Consider the following 22217-nt stretch of genomic DNA (forward strand, 5'->3'; position numbering starts at 1 on the left):
TTGGCTGTGGGATTTCTCCTGCTTGCTTTTTTCTGGTTTTGATTATACAGCAAAGAAAATGGATTCAAAGACGTGGAAATATCCTTCTAGCAGAACTTTACTAGCAGGGGGTGATTGGCAGGACTATGGCGCACACTGCCCTGTTTATTTAAAGGCAGTAAAACCCAGTATGTTCACAATTGTTAAAGTAGGTTATTTATCTATTTATTTATTCTTTTATTGGTCCTGTCAAGTCTTTACAGCCTACATCAGCCCCTGTATTTATCAGTTTCTCTTCCATACATATTATATGTACATATGGGGTTGCACAATACTCGTATTCTTGTAGCGTGTGTCTTTTCCACATGACTTCTCATGTGTGCTTCTCGCAGCTGTTTCCTCGCAACACTCCCTGTCCATATCTGGTCTTCTCGGTGAAGGATTTCCTACCTAAGATTTGCCAACACTGCGTGTACTTCTCTCCCAGTAAGCGTTAGCCAGCTTTAAACTTTGTGGATCTCCACTGGATGGAAAGGTTTGCGTTTCCAGTCTCGATGTGGCTGTTTCTACAGAGTAATGTAACTTTGAATGGTCCACAAATAGTAACTTCAGTCTAGTGCTGTTTACACAATAACTAGTGGTCCTCACTCATCAATGAGTGGGCAAATTTAGACATGGGAGCCAGTCAATTCGAGTAAAATTGTAACTGACAAGGGATGAAACCAATGGATTGTGCTGGGATGCGACTCTATGGGTGTGATTGGTTGCGCTTATAGACCAGCCCTTATTCGCTTAACCAATTAATGAAAGCTAAAGGTAACTGACAGCTACTTCGGCCAATTATAACCTTGGATTTCCCGGTAGGTGGGTCTCCGTGTGGAGGGGTGGGGTGTTCGAGGTCATTCAGTCCCTCTCTGATTCACTCTATCGGCGTGTGTGTGTGTTGAGGGGACGGGTAGTTGGAGTAAGGAGTCGCCGGGCGCTAGTGCATCACGAATGCGTTTTTTGGGAAAGAAACGCCGCTGAAAAATTGCACCACAGACCGAAGAAGCGACCCCCGGTGACGACTTCTGTGAAGAGATTTTTTTCAACGCAGCGACTGCGCCACACGCACAGTCAGGCAAACGCAGCCGGGCTATCAAATGTTAGCCTACTAGCATCCCTGAAAACAGACGGGATCAAGGTGTTGATAGCTAGCCTCCCAGCTAATTGCCCATCAGCTAGCATCCTCAGCGGTAGCATCATTAGCTCGTTTCTCCTCGCGCGCGTCGAGACCTCGCCATCGCTCGTGGCGGTCCCTTTTAGGTCGCGGCAATCAAATCCGACACTGAGACAAAAACAGAGAGCGGTTCCTCCTCACTGGTGCTGGAGACGGCGTCTGCGTTGCATTAGTTGACACCATCACACCCAACCTCCCCAACCCCATCACCTCTGCCCCTCTTCCTCCACCCGAAACACTGGAAATCCACAAGCGGCCGGATAGCGGCGAGGGGCCGGCGAAGCTGGGGGTGGTAACGCTACCGGACTCGCAGGGAGTCACAGCGGCTACAGACAAGCACAGCCGTGGGGATCTACCGACAAGTATGGACGGGCTGGCCGTGGAAGTTCGCGGCTCGAACGGGGCCTTCTACAAGGTAACCAGGTTACAGACGTAGTTTCTAGCTGTCCCAGTTAAAGTTTTGTTTTCTTCCCAAAACGTTAGGTTTCGCTCTTCTGAGCTCAGCTCTCGCTAACTGGTACTCTGCTAATGCTAGCGTGGGTCCACTCCTGACGAACAGGGATGGTTTTGCGTTCAATTAGGGCTGGCCATTGTGGGGTAGGCAGCTAGCCGTAGCTAGCAGTTAAGCTAGGTACACTTGACATCACCATGTATGGCCTATGTGTGTTCATTTTTTTTATCACATGTCAGAGTGAAAACACGCTGTAAACAGTTTTGAAGCAACACACGGCAGGTCCGCTAATGAAACCTGGGATGGAAACATTTAAAAAGAGCAGCGAGCTGCTGATCAGACAGCTGTTGTGCAGCTCCTACGTGCAACTGTGATGTGATGCTACATCAAAGCTCACATTCTTCATAATTGCTTTGTAGCCCAGCCCAGGTTTCAGCTACAGCGCTGTACGGCGTGTCTCATGTTTATTGCCCTGGCTGACGCTTTTGGTTTCAATTCTGCGCGATTTAAAACAGAAAGGACACTTTCACATGCAGACACATGACTTCAGGTCTTTGTTGTTGCTGTGTCACAGCTTGTTTACGACGTAACATTAAGATGGCAGCCAAACTGTACTATCAAGTATGTCTTGTTTTTTTTTCTCAAATGTCTTAAGTGGTCAGGTTTACAGGTTTGGGTGAGATTGTAAGGTTTAAGGGGCAGCTTCAGACTGAGGAGACATTAAACCGTTTTGGGGGATAGGGAAATAAACCCTACTCACCCTGTCCACCTCTGTCTAGTTTTAGTGAACATCTGTGATTCAGCTTTTTAGATAACCCATTTCTTTGCCTGTGTCTTCAGTCTTTTTTGTTCTCAACCTTTCAGCTGACTGGTCGAGCACATGGCGGGTTAGTGATGACCCTATATTTACCCTCCTCATGCTGCCTCACCTGTTGTTCTGTTTTACGGGGTGACAGTTTGGCTCTGGCGTCATACACTTTCCACGAAACTCTGCTGTGTCCATTATTTCACAGCTCTTTCTGCGGATGTCATTGACACATAGCTGCGATTCTCTTTAGTGTATATTTTTGCCCTTGATGGAGGCGACCGGGGTGAAAGCTTTGCTACTTTCCTCCTTTCCTGTCGTGATTGGCACATGGTATAAAAGGATTTTATTCAATTCCAACACCATTCGCCCCGTTACCACTTTATTGTTTTCTGTTGAGCTATGAATGGGCATCATGTTTATTAAACTGTCAGGACAGTGGCACTCTGTATGGTTTCTTTTGCAGCAGAAAACACAATGGGAAAACTGAGAGGACTAATTTTTAAAAAATTGTGACATTCCCTTTTTTTCCTACATCACTGAAGCTTGTGCATTAAACTACCTTCTTTTAATCCATTTATATTTTATTATAAGCCCAGTCTGATCAGTGGCTGGTTATATTGAAAAATCTGTGAGAGGAATGTTGCAGACCTGGCATCTTTTCTCCAAATGGTCTTAGTGACCACATGTGTGTGCTGGCCTAAGGCTGAAGTGTGCACACGAGCAACTAGTACAAACCGAGCAGTGCCTTGTGTAAGGGTCAGTTAACCTGACAGAGCATGCACGCAGCTGTCTCTCACCACATGTGACCTGTGGAAACTGAAGGGTGATTGCTTTTTAACTCAGACCGGTTGGCATTGCTGACTTCTTTGATAAAGGCCAATCGGCTCTGAAGCTGGAACCCTGTGATGATGTATAGATATAGAGGGATTGATGGTGTGAATGCTAACCAGGACTTCTCAAAACTGAGGTAGTGGTGGTTAGCATTAATATCTGAGAGTAGACTGCAAAAAAAAATTTTTTTTAATGGTGTGACATCTATGCAATCAAAACCAAAGTGGCTTTAGAAAAGTTTAATGTGGTATCATGTTTCTGTCTTCCTGTATCATGATTCCCGTGTGGAGCTTATGTGTTCTCAGCATTTCCGTACCCAGGGGCGCACACCCACACTTTGTTAAATTATTTAATAATTAATACTATACATACTTTGTGACAGTAAATAATGGAACACAAATCAGTTGATTCACCAGTAGGTGTCTTATCTTGCGGCTAGACCACGGCTGCGTCGTCTTGGATTGAAGGTAGAGACGGTTTTCTTAATTTCTGCTCTGCAGCCTTGATGAGCTACAGTGTAATACGACCAGTTTTTTTTTTTTCCCATGCCGCAGGTACTGGTGAAAGATGCCCTTCCAACACCAGAACCAGAACTATATCACTGCTTGTTGCAGTCTAAGTCGGCAGAGTTGGACTTTGTCCTATAGCCGGATGACATCGAACTGCTGCAACAGTGACCTGACCATTCAGCCGTAGGAGAACTTGAGACAGAAAGGATCAAAGGACGAACTTTGAAATAAAAATGAATCTTGAATTTTATACTTAGATTGGGTTTTTTGATAGGTATTTTTGTTTTTAATTCACAATCAATGAAAAACAAAATACTGAGGTATAATTTTAACTACAGTTTTGGAGCATCAGGACCTCCATCAGGTCTAAACATAGATTTTATCCAGGTTCAGTTCAACATTAGCATCTTTCCAGCAGGTGAATCCCCACCCCACCCCACAGTACAAACCATCAAGAATACTTGTACAACCCCTCTGTCCCATATATGGTCGTGTCACACTGAGAGATGTGCCACACCCACACTACAAATGGGGAGTAGGTTGCTTAAAATTTATGGCATGCTGAGACAGATCTGTGGACGGCCATGATGGACGAGTAGTAGGTTCAAGTGATCTCTCGTAATGGACAGGCAAATGATTGTCCCTTATAGGCTGGCCCGGGTGCCTGTACACGCACTCCTGTGAACAGTGCTGTGTAAAATTGTTGTCTTTAAATCTCACACACACAAACACACAGTGAAGAGGGCTCACTTCTGCATTTTAATTCTGTTGTTGTTTGCCCGTCTGTGTCTATGTGTGTGTGAGAGGGAGGGAGTGAGTGTGTGTGTGAGAGATTTCCCGGCTGTCTCTGCTGTCAGGAGGAGTCAGTGTTCCTCGTCACTTTATCCAACACAGAATTCACAGCCAGAGAATTGTGTCAGCGATGTGATGTCTTGGCTTCTAAAAAAGCCCTAGATGTGCTTTTTTTTTTTTTTTTTTTTTTTTTCCTCTTGTATTTCCAGTCACAGTATCAGTCTAACATTGCTCGCAGCCGCCTGTATTGTTTACATGCAAAAAAAAATATAAATGCTCACAGCCCCACCCATCTCTGTCTTTCTGTTGTGCATTGGGAATAAAAATTCTCTCTCTCTTTTGTCTTTTAGGGTTATATCAAAGATGTCCACGAAGACTCGCTCACAATTGTGTTTGAAAACAAGTAAGTATGCTCTTCCTGTGCACCTCTCCGGTTTAGCCTTAACCGCAGTATGCCTGGTTTAGGATGTTGCAAGGCATTAAAAATTGTCCTATTCAGCACCTGTGTTTGGCATGCAGCTGTCCATACATGTCTCTAACAGTTTTTTCACCTCCTGCTCTAACCCCCACCTCTCACACCACCACCCTGGTGGCATGCTTTCCTATATTCCAAGCACCACCTACTGTCCCCTTCTACCACCCATCCACCATCCACCTCGTCCCTCTTTATCTACTTGGCTCAGCATGTAGATTAGGGAGCTCCTAAAAATAGTGACCCATGGTATGTGCTTTGGGAGGGGTGGCAACGGGGTGGCCTGTGTCATTTTTGGGATCCTGCCTTCCTTCTCCTTTTACTTTCCCTGAGCACATGTAGGTGTTGGAGCAGCTGGTTGTATAAGATGGTGAATGAACTGTACACGTTTTTGGTGTGAGATGAGACCCATTTGGGGTCACCACAATTTGGTTGTGAAAGAAAATCAATGAGAAACCCAGAATAAGTTTTTTAAAAACTGTCATTTTCTGTTGTTTGTCATTAGAATATAAATGTTAAAAAAAAGATGACTGTTTTTGAAGGGTCCCTACTCAATCTAAAAATAAATCTTTAATAGAAGCGAAAGGTCTTACGTAAATCCATCAAAGGTCTTAAAAAGAATTAAGACTTGGTTAGTGGAAAATATTTTTTGTTCTGATATTGACTGATTTAAATTAGCACTGAAAATCGTGACATGGTTGCTTAAAGCAGATGCACTTTGCTGTCTGCTATCTACCAACAGAATGAATGAGGCAAAATTGATGAAAATATCAAACAATTCAACCAAGTGTTTCAAGTTTAAGTTTACAACGTATTTGAACCACAAGGCAATCAGAAGTTCTTCATATAAAATGTAACAGTCTATGAGCGAAGTTGAGAAGCATGAGATAGTGTAAGAGCACTTATAATTAAATTTATGGTTTAAATTTAACCAATAAAACAATTAGAAAAGGACTAAAGGTTAGAGCACAGTTTAAGAAGTTAGTTAGTTATTAATTTATTTAATAGTGGTAAACAAAGTGCCTCAGGCTTGATTTGAAAGGTCTGAGTTGCAGTAGACCTGCAGTTTCTGGGAGTTCATCGCTGAATTGTTCGGCGTAAAAACTAAACACTGCATCTCTTTGTTTAATTTTAACTCTGTGAGCATAAATGACACCGGCCCTCGATGACCTGTGGAGTCTGTATCGTTCATAATGTAGCAACAGAAATGTTCCTTACATGTGAATTATACTTCTGCGTCAGGTCTACGTCGTAACCTGTACCATTAACCCTCCACCACAGCTTTTTACCTAACCTGACATGCACCTCATGAGAAATTACCTACACATCAGGTCAGTGCATACCACAACAATTCGAATGGCATGGGAGGTTGCGATGTAGGCATAAAAGGAGTTTCCAGTTACTATACAAGTTAGAACGTAGATATTTTATTTTATTTTTTTTTTTTTTACAGACGTCTTAAGTCAAGCTTTAGCCGTCAACCCGTCAGGGCTTTGTAAACCAGCAGCTTTCAAATAACTTCTTTGTTTTGGCATCTTGGGAACCAAGGTAGTGAAATTCTGTGAAGATTACAAGTTCGAGATGTTCCAAGCTAATGAGTGAAGCACACAAGCCAAATACTTTATGCCTCTAATCCAAAGAAAGTGAGGTTATTTTTAATTGAATTTAGAATAACTGAAAGCCTTACAAAAATCTTGACTCTAACCTTTCTTAATCTGAAAGGATTCTGCTTTAATAGATTGGCGTTCACAGCTGCAAGCCTTTAAATGGACTGGACTGAAGGAAGTCCTTCAATATTCGTTTCTGTTTATCACACATAAAGGCAAAATCAATTGTGCAGTTGATAAAGATGAGATAGACTGTTATTTTTTTTTAAAACTTTATTTAACCAGGAAGTGAAGTGCTTGATTAGTCTCTTGCCAGAGTTCCTGATCTGACACGTGCAACATTAACTCTGTTTTTATTTCCAATGGTATGAAAAAAGGGATCTCCCGTGAGAACCTGCGTAAGCAAGACACATGCACAGTTATTCTATCAGTGTATGGAAGCATCACCATTATATACAGTAGCCAACCACTCTGTTAGATGCATCTCTTCAGCTCCTCATTAACAGATATCTAATTAGCGAATTACATGGCAGCAAGTAAATTTATATAGGCATTTAGACTTTGTCAAGTGACCTGGTGAAGTTCGAGAATTAGAATGGGAGATGAAAGGTGATTTAAGTGATTTTTAACATGGTTTGTGCTGGATGGGCTGTTCTGGGCATTTCACAAACTGCTGATCTACTGGTATATTCCTCACAGCCATCTCTAGGCTTTACAGAGACTGGTCAGAAAAAGAAAATATTCAGTCACCCAATGCAAGAGGTGTTTTGTTTTGGTTTTGGTTTTTTTTTTTTTTGGGGGGGGGGCTTTTTCGGCCTTACTGGACAGAGCAGTGAAGAGTGACAGGAAAGCAGAGGGAGGGAGAGGAGAAAGGGGAAGACATGTGACAAAAGGGCCGCAGGTCAGACTCGAATCCGGGCGTTCGCCCTGCTCGTCACGGTGCAAGAGGCCTTTGGGTGAAAATGCTTTGTTGAAATCAGAAGACAATGACCAGACTGTTACACAACAATAGAATGGCAACAGTAACTAGTAATAACTTCTTGTTCAAGCAAGGTATGCAGAATAGCATAACCTGATGAACCTTGAAGCGCACAGGCTACAGCAGCAGAAGACCACACCAGGTGCAACTCCTGTCACCTAAGAACAGGAAACTGAGGCTACAGTTAGCACAGGCTCACTATTGGCAGATAAGAGAAAATTGGAAAATCACTGCGGAGGAGACTGGGGAGTCTTGGATTTCTGGTTTGACATTCTGATGGTAGGGCATAAACAAAAGGATGGATCCCATCCTGCTTTGTGTCAGGGAGTCTAACCCAATATTAGCAAGATGTATCAAAGAGAGTGGCTGGTGAGTGTGGTTTAGTTGGTTTGTTGTAGCTAAAGGATAGTACAGCTGGATTTTGTCCTTATGATGTTCTATTACACAAACACGAACAACAAGTGATACTCTTTGTCCTGGGGGTGACTGTAGAGTATAAACATGTAAACATCAAGATATTTGTATGCCTTTAGTTTTTTTTTGTCATAGATGTTAAAGCATTGTTGTTACTTTCTTCCACCAATAAAGCTCCACCCACAAAAACCAAAACCAAAACAAAAAACAAAGGAGGATGGAAGCTCTCAAGAGAAAAGTCCTATAAAAACTTAGTTGAAAGATCAAACTGAATGAGCTGCTATATACTGTATATTAATCAAAAGCTTTTGCAAGTCTTTCACTTTTCTGCTTCTGAGTCATTTTCAAATTCTTGTTGAGTGTAAAATGACAACTTTTCCACTTACTGACCAGCCACGGTCCCTGAGCTTCCTCATTAAACCTAATGAACCTTTAAAACTTTTATTGTTATTATGTCTGTAAATGTGCTACACAGCAGGGAGTGGGTAATATGTACCCATACCATTACAGTTCGAGTGTGACGTGACTTAGAAGAGCTTCAGCCAACAGCGTTTCATTTTGCTACCTGTGATTGTCGGTAGGTTGACAAGTGTTTTGTCTCCACCACAGCTGGCAGCCAGAGAGACAGTTGCCCTTCAGTGACGTGCGGTTGCCTCCTCCAGCCGACTACCACAAGGAAATTGGTGAAGGAGAGGAGGTGGAGGTGAGGCCTGCCTCTTTGCATCTGTCTGACTCAGCTCATACACATGAATTTTTTTTCCGACCTTATGTCTCAAGGCCTTGTTTTTCACTCCGACAGTCAGATTATTATTCGCCGATATGTTTCACCTGTCGTTTCAAAAATCCTGGAAAATTCAGAAATCTTTGATAGGTACACATTTTAGATCACATATATTTTTTTTTTTCCACATTATTAATTGGAAGTACTTACAGTTTATGTTATGTGCTGATATATATTATCACATAGTCTGCTATACACCCAGTGATTTCAGACATGGCCAGAGTTCCTGAGGCTCATTTAAAAAGCCTGAAGTCTTGATAGGATGATTAAATACTTTATAGGTCACGTATAAAACACATTGTATATTAAAATGTGTGTATACATGTTTCTATTGCTGTGGGTGATGTTGTATTCACACCCAGTAAAAGTGTTTTTGACCATTTCTCTAACAACCAATGAAAGAAGCAGTTCCTTCCAAAGTTAAACCGCTAGCTGGAATCATTTAACAGTAACAAACAGGAAGTCGTATGAAAAGCATCAAATACTGTGTGGTAGAGTTTATTGGACTGTTGAATATGTGCTTATCCATCAAGTAACTGTTTAAATGATGTGTTGTGTTCAGGCTTTTATAAACATGGTTTGGTCTGAAGTCTTTTACAAAGGACTTAAAAAGCATTTCTAAAACGATAGTATAGATCCAGCCCTCACGTTTATTACAGAGTGACATAGTTAAAATTGAGTTTTTGTCACAAATGTGAGCTTAACAATCCTGACTGAGATCTGAGGTGTCTGCAGATCATTTAAAAGTGTTGCATATGATTTTGTTTTGAGATGTCTCCATAACTGAAACACGTCCCAGTCGTGGAGACATCTCATCTGCATCTATTTAGCATGAGAGTTTTGTTTTTGTGTTCTCATGGAAATTCAAGTTAAGGGACACGAGGCTCTAGATAAAAAGTACTGGAAATGTCTCGTTACGACAGTTTTGGGGAGGTTTTTTAAGGTGTGCCAAAAAGTCTTATAAAGTGGGACCATGGGAATTAAAGCTGTGGAATCCACATAATATTAGTGGGAGCTGTTCATACAAGTGTTAAGTTTTTTACTAACCACTTAACTAATACCTGAGGTGTCTTGGGTTAAATTAGTCCCATTCAAAGTCAGACAGCTCCATTCTCTCTTTTCAAGGTGATGCCTTTTATTTATTTATTTAATTTTTAATAGAATTTTTTTTATTTTAAAGTGGATGAGCGTGTTTCTGTCTTTTGTCTGTGGTTCAGCTTTTATTCGCTGTCTCTCTCCAGGTTTACTCCAGGGCCAACGAACAGGAGCCATGCGGCTGGTGGCTGGCGCGGGTCAGAATGATGAAGGGAGAAGTAAGTGTTTGCTGAGAGTAAATCTTTGAACAAGTCAGATAAGTGGGTAAACACAAAAACTGAAATTATATTTCCTGCTCTTATATAATAAAGCAAGAATGACTAGAATGTATGATGTATCCTCTACCTTTGAGTTTCGAGCCCTGTTTGAACGTCTGCCCATCATTAGACAACACTTCAGCACATTTTAATACACAGTTGTTCTTTTAATCCAGCCTAATCTTTGTTTTGTGGATACGTTAAAAACTCAATAGTTACTTCCTGTTTCTAAGTTCCTGAGGCTTTCACTGAGCTGTTTAGCTGAAAGGAACTATCATAATTGAGAAGACGATATCACGCAGCAGTGATAGAATCCACCTAGGTCAGCTTCCTCTCTGTTTATTAATTGGTAATAGAGGCTATGCAGTTGTCTTTCACTTTGCCTCTGGCTGTACTGCCAGTAAGTCTTTATGGAGCTCTGAGTACTGCAGTATGCTGTATGTAAAATAAATATAGGCCAGTAGTAAGAAGTGCTGCTGGGTAATGGGCTCAAAGAGTTTGTCCTAATTGACTCTGACATTGTACATTCAAGTTACCTGTCCCATTCACTGTGTGTGTCTTCTGCACCCTGACCTATTGTGTCAAAGTAGATTTGCACGGGACCGGTCTTTTAAAAAATTTTCAGATAATTACAAGGAGCACTGACTCTCAGGCACCAGCTGCAGGTTGAATAGTGGGTCAGTGGGATATGGAAAGGACAGCTATGCAGGGCTAATGTGCCAAGGGAGCTGCTGCTGCTGCTGCTGCTGTAGTGCTGTTATTTGGAGCAGTCTGATAAGAGCCTGCAGGAATGTCTAGCATTGACTGATGGCTTTAATTCAGTCCTTTGAGCGTGGAGTGTGCAGTGTTGGTCTTGCTGCTGCACTCTTTCTGCACTACTTCCCATCCTTTGTCTAATACTTTGTCGTGTTTTTCTGTATCTTTACTCTCATGCATCTTCTCCCACTTCATTTTATGTATCCTATGAAACAGAAGAAAGTAGCAACAGAGTGTAGTTTTATTAGCAGCATGAAACAGAGATGCATCTTGAGACATCTTTGACTCCATCGGAGCTTTATATATCTGTGTTTTTGTCTACTTTATTAAAAATCTGTATCTCCCGTGTTGTTTTCAGTTCTATGTGATCGAATATGCAGCGTGCGACGCCACGTACAACGAGATAGTCACGTCAGAGCGCATCAGGCCTCTAAACCCCAACAGCCCTGCCTCTCGAAACACCTTCCACAAGATCCCCATCCCCGTCCCAGAAGACCTGAGGGACATGTGAGTCCTGCATATAAATAATCCCTCACTCATGCCTCTACACATCCAACCACTTTGCTTCCTTAAAGTTCTCATATGTTGTCAGCAATCATGCGTGTAATGATGATTCAGTGCTGCCAAACGAATAACGAGATCGACTCTGCTCTGGATTGTTTTATCGACAGCTGTGCAAACGACAACATTCACAAAGACTTCAGGAAAGCAATCGGAGCCAACTGCATCTTCTACAGTGCCCAAACACATGAGCTCATCGTGCTGGTTAGTACTCTGAACACACACTTCAGCAGACGCCTCATGATCAAGTTAATGGCCTTGTTTTATATCATCATGTGAAAAAATGATGCAAAGCAGCTGCAAAAAAATCTCACTCAAAAATGTGAACATCAGGGAAGTCAGACAGACGAATGGATGTGAATCCAGATAATGCTGCTAACATTATATGGACAAAAGTACTGTACCATATACACACACTGCTACTTTGTGACTGAGTGTGTAGATATTCATTCACAAATGTTTGTAAAGGCTATACGACTGTATACTTCTGCTAATGCTAAGCGCTGTAGAGATGAATGATTTAGCCTTCTGTATTTAAGAAGTATAAGAGATCACCTGAAAGTAAACAGTTTTAAGTTGAGCTAAGCATGACTAATTTTTAAAAACATCTTAAATCCAAACTCCTGGACGCTTGGGCCCAGCGTAGGGATATTTGAATCAGGGAATAATTCAGCTACAACTGTGTCATAGTGATGGCAAAGAGTTTACCTTTCAGCTCTAGAAAGAGCATTTTAGCAGTACTTTGGATTGTGGTCAATAAAGAGAAGTGTGAATCCTAAATTTCAAAGACCTTAAATCTTAACCATAAATTTGCTAGAGTTGAATAGCTTTACCAGAAAAAAGTCTGGCCACACAGCAGCCATTCTTATGCCTTATTTAGGCAGTTATTTTAAAGCATTATCTCAATAAAAAAAAACCCCATGTATGGACCCGCTAGAGAACCCTGATAAAAGCCACTTAAAAATGTGAAGGCTTCAGCCCAAAATAAGCTTTTAAAAACCTTTTTTTTTCTTCCCCCCCCCCCCTCTTTGAAGTTTGACTTCTACCACCATTTTCACCGCCATAGAATCAACCCAAATTTCAGTTCAGGGCTCTCTAATAATGGGTTCATGCACTACACGCCCCAGATGATTGTTTGTTGTGGTTTAGGAACTTGTTTTTCAAAGCATTTCTTGCTCAGGGCATTGAATGTCTGTTCTGTCTGGATCGTTTGTACGAGTCGGTTACGGCTTTTGTTGTATTGGTTTACCTGATTCTGAACCTTTGTTGCCTTGTGTGTCTTATGTTGTGTCTTCAGTCTACAAATGAAACCACAGTAAAGCGTGCAGCTCTTCTGAGCGACATGCATTTCCGGAGCATCCGTACCAAGCTTATGCTAATGTCCCGCAACGAAGAAGCCACCAAACATTTGGAGGTAACACATTCTGTCAACTACATGTGTCTCCCTGATCATTTAAATCCTAGCGATGCATCTTGGCAAGCAACCTTGCGTTTCCCCTCTCCTAGACAAGTAAGCAGTTAGCATCGGCGTACCAAGAGGAGGTGAGGGTCAGGGAGGACCTGATGGGCCTCGCCATCGGCTCCCACGGTGCCAACATCCAGCAAGCGAGGAAGGTGCCTGGTGTTACAGCGATCGAGCTGGAGGAGGAAAGCTGCACGTTCAGGATCTATGGAGAGGTACGCTGGTTAAGGAGGCTTTCTGCTGCTGTTTTTGGAGAAGCAAGCAGGAGAAAACAAATGATGGATGTCCTTATTTGCATACAGCACTGACAGTTCACTGTTAGTGAATGTAGGTGGGCAAATATCATCTGAAGCACTGAAACCATAACATTTGTTTGGTTCTCTTTTACTATTTTAAAACTTTAATCCTGAATGGATCAATGGAATAACAATTCCATTGATCCATTCAGGCTGTTGCCAGTGTGAGATGGCAATAATAGGCTAATTGGTTGTAGGGATGTCTTAAAACATAAGCTTATGAGTGATGGATTGAGAATATTGACTCTTCACAGTTAATACCGGTGCGTAGAAATGCAGAGAAAGTAAATTGCCTGCATGTCGAAGTCTGTGTTCAGATTTGGACTGTGGTCTTAAACTCAATTAGTGTTTACCCTACCGTTGCCAATCACCCCCGCCTGCCCCAGAAGCCACTGGAGATAATAATTTTTTTAAACAAACATATAATAATGAAACATATTTTAGTTACTTTATCTATCTAATTAATGTGAGAGTTGCATTAAGCACTAACTTTTTAAATTTTAGATTGTATATTTGGTCACTAGACTTGTGTATTTGGCTATTATTGAATGAGAGAGGGTAGCACAGCAGGCAGTAGTTAATGAGAACTCGTTAGCTTATAACGAACGGACAAATGCAGAAGCACTGCAAACATCTGAGTCTGAGCAAAGCTGTCGGAGTCCTGGCTAGAGCAGCCCTGCTTCCACAGTGTGTCTGTCTTCCTCCTCCGACATTCAACCGGTCACAGCAGATTGCTGGCCCTCCCTGAGCATGGTTCTGTAGGAGGTTTCTTCCTCTTAAAAGGGAGTCCTTCCTTGTTGATAAGGAGTCATTTGATTCGTGGGATTTTCTCTGTATTACTGTAGGGTAGAGAGACCTGTTGATGTGATTTAGTGCTGTATAAATAAAATTGAAACTGGATAAGAACGGTTACTTAAAAAATATCAGATTTTTTTTAAATTCTTTTTTTTAGTGCAGAATAATGCACTGAAACTGAATTTAATTTTTTGCTGTGCAAACTTTCATTTTGGTTCTTATGTGCCGTATACTGCATTGTTTGTGTTGTTACAGACCCCAGAGGCAGTGAAACAGGCCAGAGAGTATCTCGAGTTCAAGGAAGACTACTTTCAGGTACCCAGGAACCTTGTAGGTGAGTGAGCAATGTAACATTCCTGAGAGTTCATTTTGCTGCTGACATTCTGCTTCATCACCACACCATATTCCTCATTGAAACGTTCTTTCACCCTTTCTGCTTTCCCCGCTTTTACCGTTGCGCAGGCAAAGTCATCGGCAAAAATGGCAAAGTCATCCAGGAGATTGTGGACAAGTCGGGCGTGGTCCGTGTCAGGATCGAGGGAGACAACGACAAAAAGCTTCCCCGCGAGGAGGTAGGCAGGCAGGGGGCTGGCAGGGACGACACTGCCAGCAGCAAAGAGGTGAATGGACCGATCGGCTGCTCTCCCAGACCCGCCTATAACCTCCCCAACCCTCCACCATCCCCCTTCCCTCGTCTCTCCAATCAGAAAAGCTACTTAACTGCAGCAGCGTGCAAACGTCCCATGTGCCGTCTGCTTTGACTCTGTTCGTGTTGCTGCTGCTTTGTCTCTTGTTTTGTCACAGAGTTTGCTTTGCTTTCCACACACAGCCCACTGCACAGCATATAAGTTATACTGGGCTTATTAGCCATCTGTTGTCTGATGGGTTAGTATGCTCCTTTTGAGTGTGCAATTTAAGTATGTAGTTGCTCCTCAGTTGCTCATTGTTTAAAGTGATGATTATCTGTTTCCTTTCTTTAAAAAAAACAACAACAACAAAAAAAAAAAACCTTCAGCTTTTAATTCCTCCTCCTCTCTGCTGTTGTTTCAGGGCATGGTTCCCTTTGTATTTGTGGGAACGAAGGAGAACATCAGCAATGCTCAGGCTCTGTTGGAGTACCACGTGTCCTATCTCCAGGTTTGTCAGTCTTCCATTTTTACCAGTAGATGGCACCACTGCTTTTTGTTTTTTGTCTTTTTTTGTGACAGAAAAAGATAAAAGCAGTGTATTTTCTGTCTCTGCCACCTCGACCTTTATTTGAATACATGTGTTATTCTTACAACAATTATTTCTTCTCCTTTGGGAACGTGGAGGCGGCGTGTATCGGTCACCTGTCTCTCGACTGTCCAGCTCCACATGAGGAAAGCTGCTGAGAGCTCGTTATTTTGCCCTTACCTCATGTGCTTTTATAAATAGCCCCTCTCTGCGGGATGGAGTGGAGAGTATGCCTGAGTATAGATTACCAGCTATCTGGACCCTCAGTGTTCAAAAATAACATCAGACCCCCTCCTGTCCCCCCTCACTTCCTTCACACCTCCCTTGAGGTTCAGCTGTCATTGGTGGAGACAGCTGTCACACCGTGAATTGAGACCCCTCTCCCCACCAAATCCTACTCTAGATCACCCACTTCTAAACTGCCATTAGTCACCACTGCCCACTCCTCTCATCTACTATTAAAAAAAAAAAAAAAAAGAAAAGAAAAGCTTTTAATTTATTGAAGGTGTCATCAAATTTGATAAACTGATACCTTTAAGTTTATCCCTGCTCTCAAGTTGGTTTATTAGAGGGCTGTGAGAAAGGTTATCAGTTTATTGGCTGTCGCTTATGTGGTATCCTCTCCAGCAAGATGATACGGAGATCCAACCAACTGGACAATCTCTGCAAAACCACTCGGCATCTGTGACTCAAACTGACTGAGAACATCTGAGCAAGCAGACTGTGGAGCTCTTTGTTATCCTTTAGAGATTTAGTAAGTGGAGTGGGGGGGCATTTCTAAAAGTGTAAAGGCAGCAGTTTGCTTAAAAAAAAAAAAAGGGACTGTAATCGATGGCAGGCATGCCTGTATCTGTGTGACAGATACAGCTGCTTATTCAACCCTCGACTATAAATTAATGTTTATCGCAGTCAGCCGGTCCATCTGTTAAAAATCACTAGGTGTTTCAACACAAGTGGGTGTTCTGTGAGAATGCTCAGGTTGAACTTCACCAATTGCTGCCACCTAGTGGTGAGTGGTAGGCTTATTAAGAGAACCAAAGCAAGGCAAGGCCCACAGCTGATGGGAGCTCTAAGCCCGGCAGAATGATCTTGTGTTAGTGGACTGTTGAGTCCTTTCTGTTCGCCCCCTCACCTTTTTTCTTTATCGTTATGTAAACCACGTACAGAGGAACAGGCTCTAAAATGCAATCTGTCCCCGACCTGTAGGAGGTGGAGCAGCTGCGCCTCGAGCGCCTGCAGATTGACGAGCAGCTCCGTCAGATCGGGGTTGGGTACCGTGCGCCTACCGGCCGAACTGGGGGCCCTGGTGTTGATCGGGAGAAAGGCTACCTGACAGATGAAAGCACCAATTCACTCCACACTCGAACCTACGGGGGCCGCGGTAGAGGGCGAAGGGCCTCCAACAGCCAGTACTCCGGATATGGTGAGTGTTAAAGAATTCAAATTCGACTTTAATGTGCATTTGTTGAGAAATATACTATGTACAACATAAGATTTAGTCATAAAATGAAAAATAAATCCGATTTGATTGTCTACTTAATCCAGGCACAAACTCTGAACTGTCCAATGCCTCTGAGCCAGAGGATCTCACCGAGCGAGACCAGAGGCCTCGTGGAATAGGCAACGATGAGAGGGGATCCCGACGGGGTGGTAGGGGCCGAGGATCCAACTCAGGACGAGGTCGCGGAGGGCCAGGATCCAAGCCCTCGAACTCAATCAGCTCAGGTAGCCCTCTTTGTTCCCTAATGACACACATGGCATCGCTTTTCTCCAAAAAGTCCCCAATTTTCTTCTCTTTACAGCTGTCTGAAGCCTGAGCTTGCAGCTTACTTGAGCATATGCTGACCCCTTTATTTATGACTACTAAGTTTAACATGAACATCCACCTTAGTAACAGTCTAAATAAGAACTTTAAGATTAAGAAACCAAACTTATTTTCGGTGCAAGTGGCTACTAAAGATTTTCCCAGAAGCAGCTGGCAAGCACCTTCTTGTAATTGAGCCTGAAAGGTGTGGTCCTCTTAATGAGGTGAAGAGAAAAACCTGAAAAACCTCTAAGCTATATCCTTCAGTCAGTCAGAAATGTTTACTGCAGTGTAAAGTTTTTGTAAGGTCTTTATGTTAAAACTGCAGTCATTAAATGGAAGAAACAATACACAAGTGTTAAACTATTGTTTTGTCACCTGAACAGTACTGAAGGACCCAGACAGTAATCCATACTCCCTGCTGGAGGGTGAAGGAGAGCTGGCTGACGCAGACATCAGTGAAGGCATGGGAGATCGCCGCAGACGATCCCGCCGCCGCCGGAACGACCAGGAGCCCAGTGTCATGGACGCAGCTGCAGAGTCGGACAGCCAGGCTGGCCCGAGTGAGAACGGACTAGGTGAGAGCTGCGGTGTTGTTCTCCTTGTCGAAACTTGTTGCCGTGCGTTTGTGGTTAGTCGAGCAGAAATCCGAAACTTTTGGCGGGAGATGATCTACATTTTCTAATTTGACTGTTAGATGAAGAAGCCCGGCCTCAGCGCCGCAACCGAAGCCGCCGCCGCCGTAACCGTGGCAACCGCCCAGAGGGAGGTTCAACCAGCCGTGACAGACAGCCAGAAAGTGGTGAGTTGCTGTCCTTTTACTAGTTTAGCTATTTTACTTCTTACTTTCAGAATGAACACACACTCCCAGCTGCTGTTCTAGCTAACAGACTTCAATGTTTCCAGTGACTGTTGCTGACTACATATCCCGCGCCGAGTCCCAGAGCAGACAGAACCTGCCACAGAAGGAAAACCACGCTGGCCCTGAGCCCAAGGTACAAGCTGACATATGCACAGACGGTATTTCCCCCTGATTTTTCGGTTATATGTCGGCTACATTTTGGAGTTCATTTTGTCATTTGTGTTCATTCTAAGTGAATGAGGTGATTGATTCACCAGGGGACAGTTCCCCTCACAGAGCAGGCTGAACTTAGCCAGGCTATCTTTGCTTTTGCTGCCATGATAGAAACTAAAACTCCCCTCAGAGATAATCTGTCTCACACCATTGGTTATCACCTTTCTTTCTTAACGCTAAGTTCACCAAGGCAGCAGAGCAGAACAAGGGCTACTGGAGTTTTAGCTTGTTCATGAGATGAAGCACTCGGGGTGAGGGCAGCTGATATGTGCTCAAGGAAGCATAGTTACACCTTGTGCCCCTCCTGCTTCCAGAAAAATGATCTAATTCTGTGGGCGATGAGGAATTGATCTCAGCTTTAGCTCAGATTACTGTTTAGTGACAATTCTCACTTTGATTTACGTTTTGCACCCGCAGGAGAACGGCACCACCGCCAAGAAGGAAGAGCGAACGCCCTCGACGCGTTCCCCCAGCAAAGGATTGACCTCGGCCAGCGAGACCCTGACCTTGGTCAACGGGGTCTCATAAAGAGACGAGCAAACCCTTGCGAACCCAAGTCTAGAGCAAGACTCCATGGCAAACTCTGTCCCTGCTTGCATTAACTTAAACCTTAAACAGATGAGTGAAAAAGTACCTGACAAAATACCTGAGTTCATACTACGAGAGTGAAAAAGTACAAAAAAACGACAAACGCATCTACTTAAAACCACACGTTAACGGTGTATGCTATCCTATCTATCAGTACTTAGTGCTTATTTAAAAGAAAAAAAAAAGAGGAAAAAAACAACTAGCTTGCCAAAAAAGAGCTGGTGGATATGACTTGATTTTTAAAAATACTGAAACACGAGAAACAGGACGAGACGTTTTTTTTTTTTTGTTGTTGTTGTTGTTGTTTGTTTTTTGTTTTGAACTGTTTGTCTTTATTTCTGTTAATGTTAATTTTGTTCATTGTTTATCACTGGTTTCGACTCGGCGGTCGCTCTCTCAACCAAAACAGACACATCTCTTTATAACGGTGTTTAAAGTGCACACAGGAGAGATGTAAAGCTGTATGAGCAGACAGTCCGGCTCATGTGACACCATGTTCGCACACTGAACCTGGGAGTGAAGACGGATTGGAATACAGATAGACATTGTGCCTTGAATTTGAAAAACAAATATATATATAAACACATAAAAAAAAAAAAAAACTTGAGTTTTTTTTTTCCATTAAGTTTGTTTTTGAGGGGAAGAAAATGAGAGTTCTTCTTCCAGGTTTTTTTTTTTTTTTCTTTCTGTTTTTGGTTTGAAGGAGAGAACAGATCTGTGAGGGAGTGATGAGGAAAAACAAAAACAAAAAAACAGGATGCAGAAACAGATGGAGTGGGTGGCCGATGTGAGGAAAATTCAATCTGGTGCCAAACGCGAAATTCAAGGCGCTTGTTCTCATTCCGCGTAGAACGGACGGCATTAGGGGAGGTAAGTGTGGGGGAATGGAAGAGGAGCGGGGTCAGCGCGTGTGTCTGTCTGTGTGTGAACAGTTGAGACATTTGGCAACAACAAAATTTTTTAACTGAGAGCGGATGACGTGGGGAAAACCTAACGTAGCCCCGAGGGGCGTTGTCACGGCATGTGTCTCTTCCTCCTCTCGCCTGTTTCAGGTCCTTGGAAGTGTTCCAGGGCCGGCACCCCGGTGCAGCCCCGCAAACAGGACAGGCTGAGACCAGAGCGACCGCACACTTGAACTGTTAAGATTTCAACTTGGAGAGAACTACACCGTGCCTCTTTCTGTGTCAGAGGGGTGGCGGCGCTAGCTTCCAGCCACACTTAGTGTCTTGATTAAAACCACTGCAGTGGTCCAGACGCACACGAAGGGGGAGGGGGGGAGGGAGCGCGACCACCTTTTCTGGGACGGGTGCTGCTAGTGACGTGGGAAGGGGTGGGGAGAGCCTGGAGACTGCAGACTGTGGGAACGGGACAGCTTAAAATGACATGAGAGCCACACGACACACAGGCCCACATTTACAGGTACACACACACCAGGTCGGCATGGTCGCCCGCGTAGTGCAAAAGTAGAGGACCGAAAAACTCTGAGCGAGCGAGGTTGTCCGTCTTTTGTACCTGGCGGTTTGGGGTAATGTTTTTTTTTTCTTTCTTCTCGGCATACGGAGTAAGAGACGGACTCGAAAACCTCAGCGGCTCTCTGCTCATGTTGTTACTGTTGTCTTGGTTGTCGCTCTCAAGTTCTTTTTGTTGCTCTTTCCACATCGTAGAAAATATGAAATAAAAAACTGAAGTGAAATCAACCTCTTCTGTGGAGATGAACTTTGATTTCTCTTGTCTTGTGAGTTTGCAGTCTATTTTTCTAACTTGCATGGCCATTCGAGTAGTAGGTGGTGCCTGTCCTGTGCATGAGGAAAAAAGGGGTGTTGTTAATCTGACTTACAAAGCCATTGTTTCATTCACTAGAATTGCTGCTAATGTACACACTGAATGTCCAACTAACGTAGAAACTCTACCATGAAGAGAGGAAAAAACTATTTGACTGATTTTTTTATTTTTTATTTTTTTTTTTCTCTCCCCCTCCAATACTTATCTGCCCAGACCCCCCACCCTCCCACACTCTGTCGGTGGGTACGAGTCAGGAAGGGACCGGTTCCTTTTGCTTACAAGTTTTCAGAGTTTCAAAAGTGTTAAATTGTGAAATTACAAAGGGCAACATTGTGCATGACAAGCAAGCATCCACATGACCAAAGGTTTTGAGAGACAGACGAATGGGAGTGTGGTTGACTCGAGATGACCCAGATGCTGCTGTTTTACATTTCTGCTCACCTGTATGTTGTGTTTTTAGAGGATGATCGAACATTTGAGTATTTGTACCTTGGTTCAGTTGCATGTGTGCGAGTGGAGGATGAAGCCTTGCGTGGTATGTTTGTGTTTACCTTTATACCTCATTGTGTGAGTACTGTATTCCCTAATGTATCTGTATCCCTCACGTCCTGTTGAAAGACTGCTGCGTGTGTGTGCGTGCGCGCACGTGCGTCTGCGTGGATGCTGGTTGTACAGTCGACTCCTCACTCTGTCAGATTTTGTCTCTGGTTTTCTCACTCATGTTCTGATGGCAATAAAGGACTTTTCATTGTTTGGTATACATTTTTTTTTTTCTTTTTAACATATACAAAACAAACCACATTAGACTTCTGGATGTTATGTTGATGCGAGTGTAATTTAGTCTAATAATTAGGGGATGATCACAATGGGGTCTAAGTTCTGAAAAGAAAAATTATAGATGATATAACTGTTCCTACTGCAGTGTTAAATTTGTCCCATGCTATTTTAAGCAAGCCTATTTTGAATTTAAAGAAGCATCGGCTGTTATTTCCAGTATTTGGTTGGCCATTACCTCACACCCCCCTCCCCTCTTTTTAATTTATTTAAAAATCTTTGAGTAAATAAGCATAGTGAGGTTTGATTAGATGTGAGGAAAACCTTTCAAGGAACCATTTTTGCTTCTGGAGGAACAAATTTTTAAAGGGATTTAAGACCTTGGTTCAAGTTTACCAACCGTTCATGGCAGATGGCTAACCCTCCCTGACCCTGGTCTTCTCCTGGAGGCTTCTTCCTGTTGAAAAGAAGTTTGTTTGTTTTGTTTTTTTCTCCCCACTGTCACCAAGTGCTTGCTCATAGTGGGTGGTCTGCTGTATTTAAGTTTTTACATTACAATATAAAGCATGTTAAGGTGACTTATTGTGATATGAAATAATTAAAGTAAAATAAAATTGAATCAACTGAATAATGTCTAATACAGATATGAGACCCCACCCTCTTTTATCTGATCAAATGTTTCTTTAAAACTTACTTGTACTTTTACACAGTAGAGTGACTCAGCGGGGTATTTACAGCAACGTGGTTGCTATTTGCTCGTTGAGCCTGTACAAATGGTGAGTCATCACCTCTAGTGACTGGGTCAGCCCATCTTAAGGATGAGTGCAGACCGCTATAAATGATAACAGCTGATCAAATTTCAAAGCAAAAAGAAACGTGTGATTAAAAGTGCTTGAAATAAACCAAGAAGACAGA

General features: G+C 42.9%; 1 protein-coding gene across 2 annotated transcripts; it reads left to right on the forward strand.

The window, feature by feature from the left end:
* Positions 1–880: 880 nt before the first annotated feature.
* fxr2 (FMR1 autosomal homolog 2) lies at positions 881–21286 on the forward strand. Of its 2 annotated transcripts, none has more exons than XM_003450347.5 (17): positions 881–1613; positions 4940–4992; positions 8671–8764; positions 10084–10155; positions 11309–11457; positions 11622–11715; positions 12809–12925; positions 13018–13188; positions 14320–14398; positions 14527–14684; positions 15115–15201; positions 16486–16702; positions 16825–17004; positions 17470–17661; positions 17781–17885; positions 17990–18078; positions 18576–21286. In XM_003450347.5, the coding sequence occupies exons 1-17, from the start codon at positions 1563–1565 to the stop codon at positions 18684–18686; spliced, it is 2019 nt and encodes a 672-aa protein (XP_003450395.1). In that variant the 5' UTR covers positions 881–1562; the 3' UTR covers positions 18687–21286. The 2 variants fall into 2 exon arrangements, with proteins under 2 accessions (XP_003450395.1, XP_005455265.1); XM_005455208.4 differs by having other exon boundaries at positions 14527–14636.
* Positions 21287–22217: the final 931 nt, after the last annotated feature.

Source organism: Oreochromis niloticus, linkage group LG3 (assembly GCF_001858045.2).
Source record: "Oreochromis niloticus isolate F11D_XX linkage group LG3, O_niloticus_UMD_NMBU, whole genome shotgun sequence".
In the NCBI taxonomy this organism is placed as follows: Eukaryota; Metazoa; Chordata; class Actinopteri; order Cichliformes; family Cichlidae; genus Oreochromis; species Oreochromis niloticus.

What these genes read in the sequence shown, in the direction of transcription:
- fxr2 (XM_003450347.5), top strand. Translation starts at nt 1,563, where the DNA reads ATGGACGGGCTGGCCGTGGAAGTTCGCGGCTCGAACGGGGCCTTCTAC. An exon ending in CACATGAGCTCATCGTGCTG is followed by an intron (nt 11,716 to 12,808) that starts GTTAGTACTCTG and finishes TTGTGTCTTCAG; the next exon opens with TCTACAAATGAAACCACAGT. An exon ending in ACACTGCCAGCAGCAAAGAG is followed by an intron (nt 14,685 to 15,114) that starts GTGAATGGACCG and finishes CTGTTGTTTCAG; the next exon opens with GGCATGGTTCCCTTTGTATT.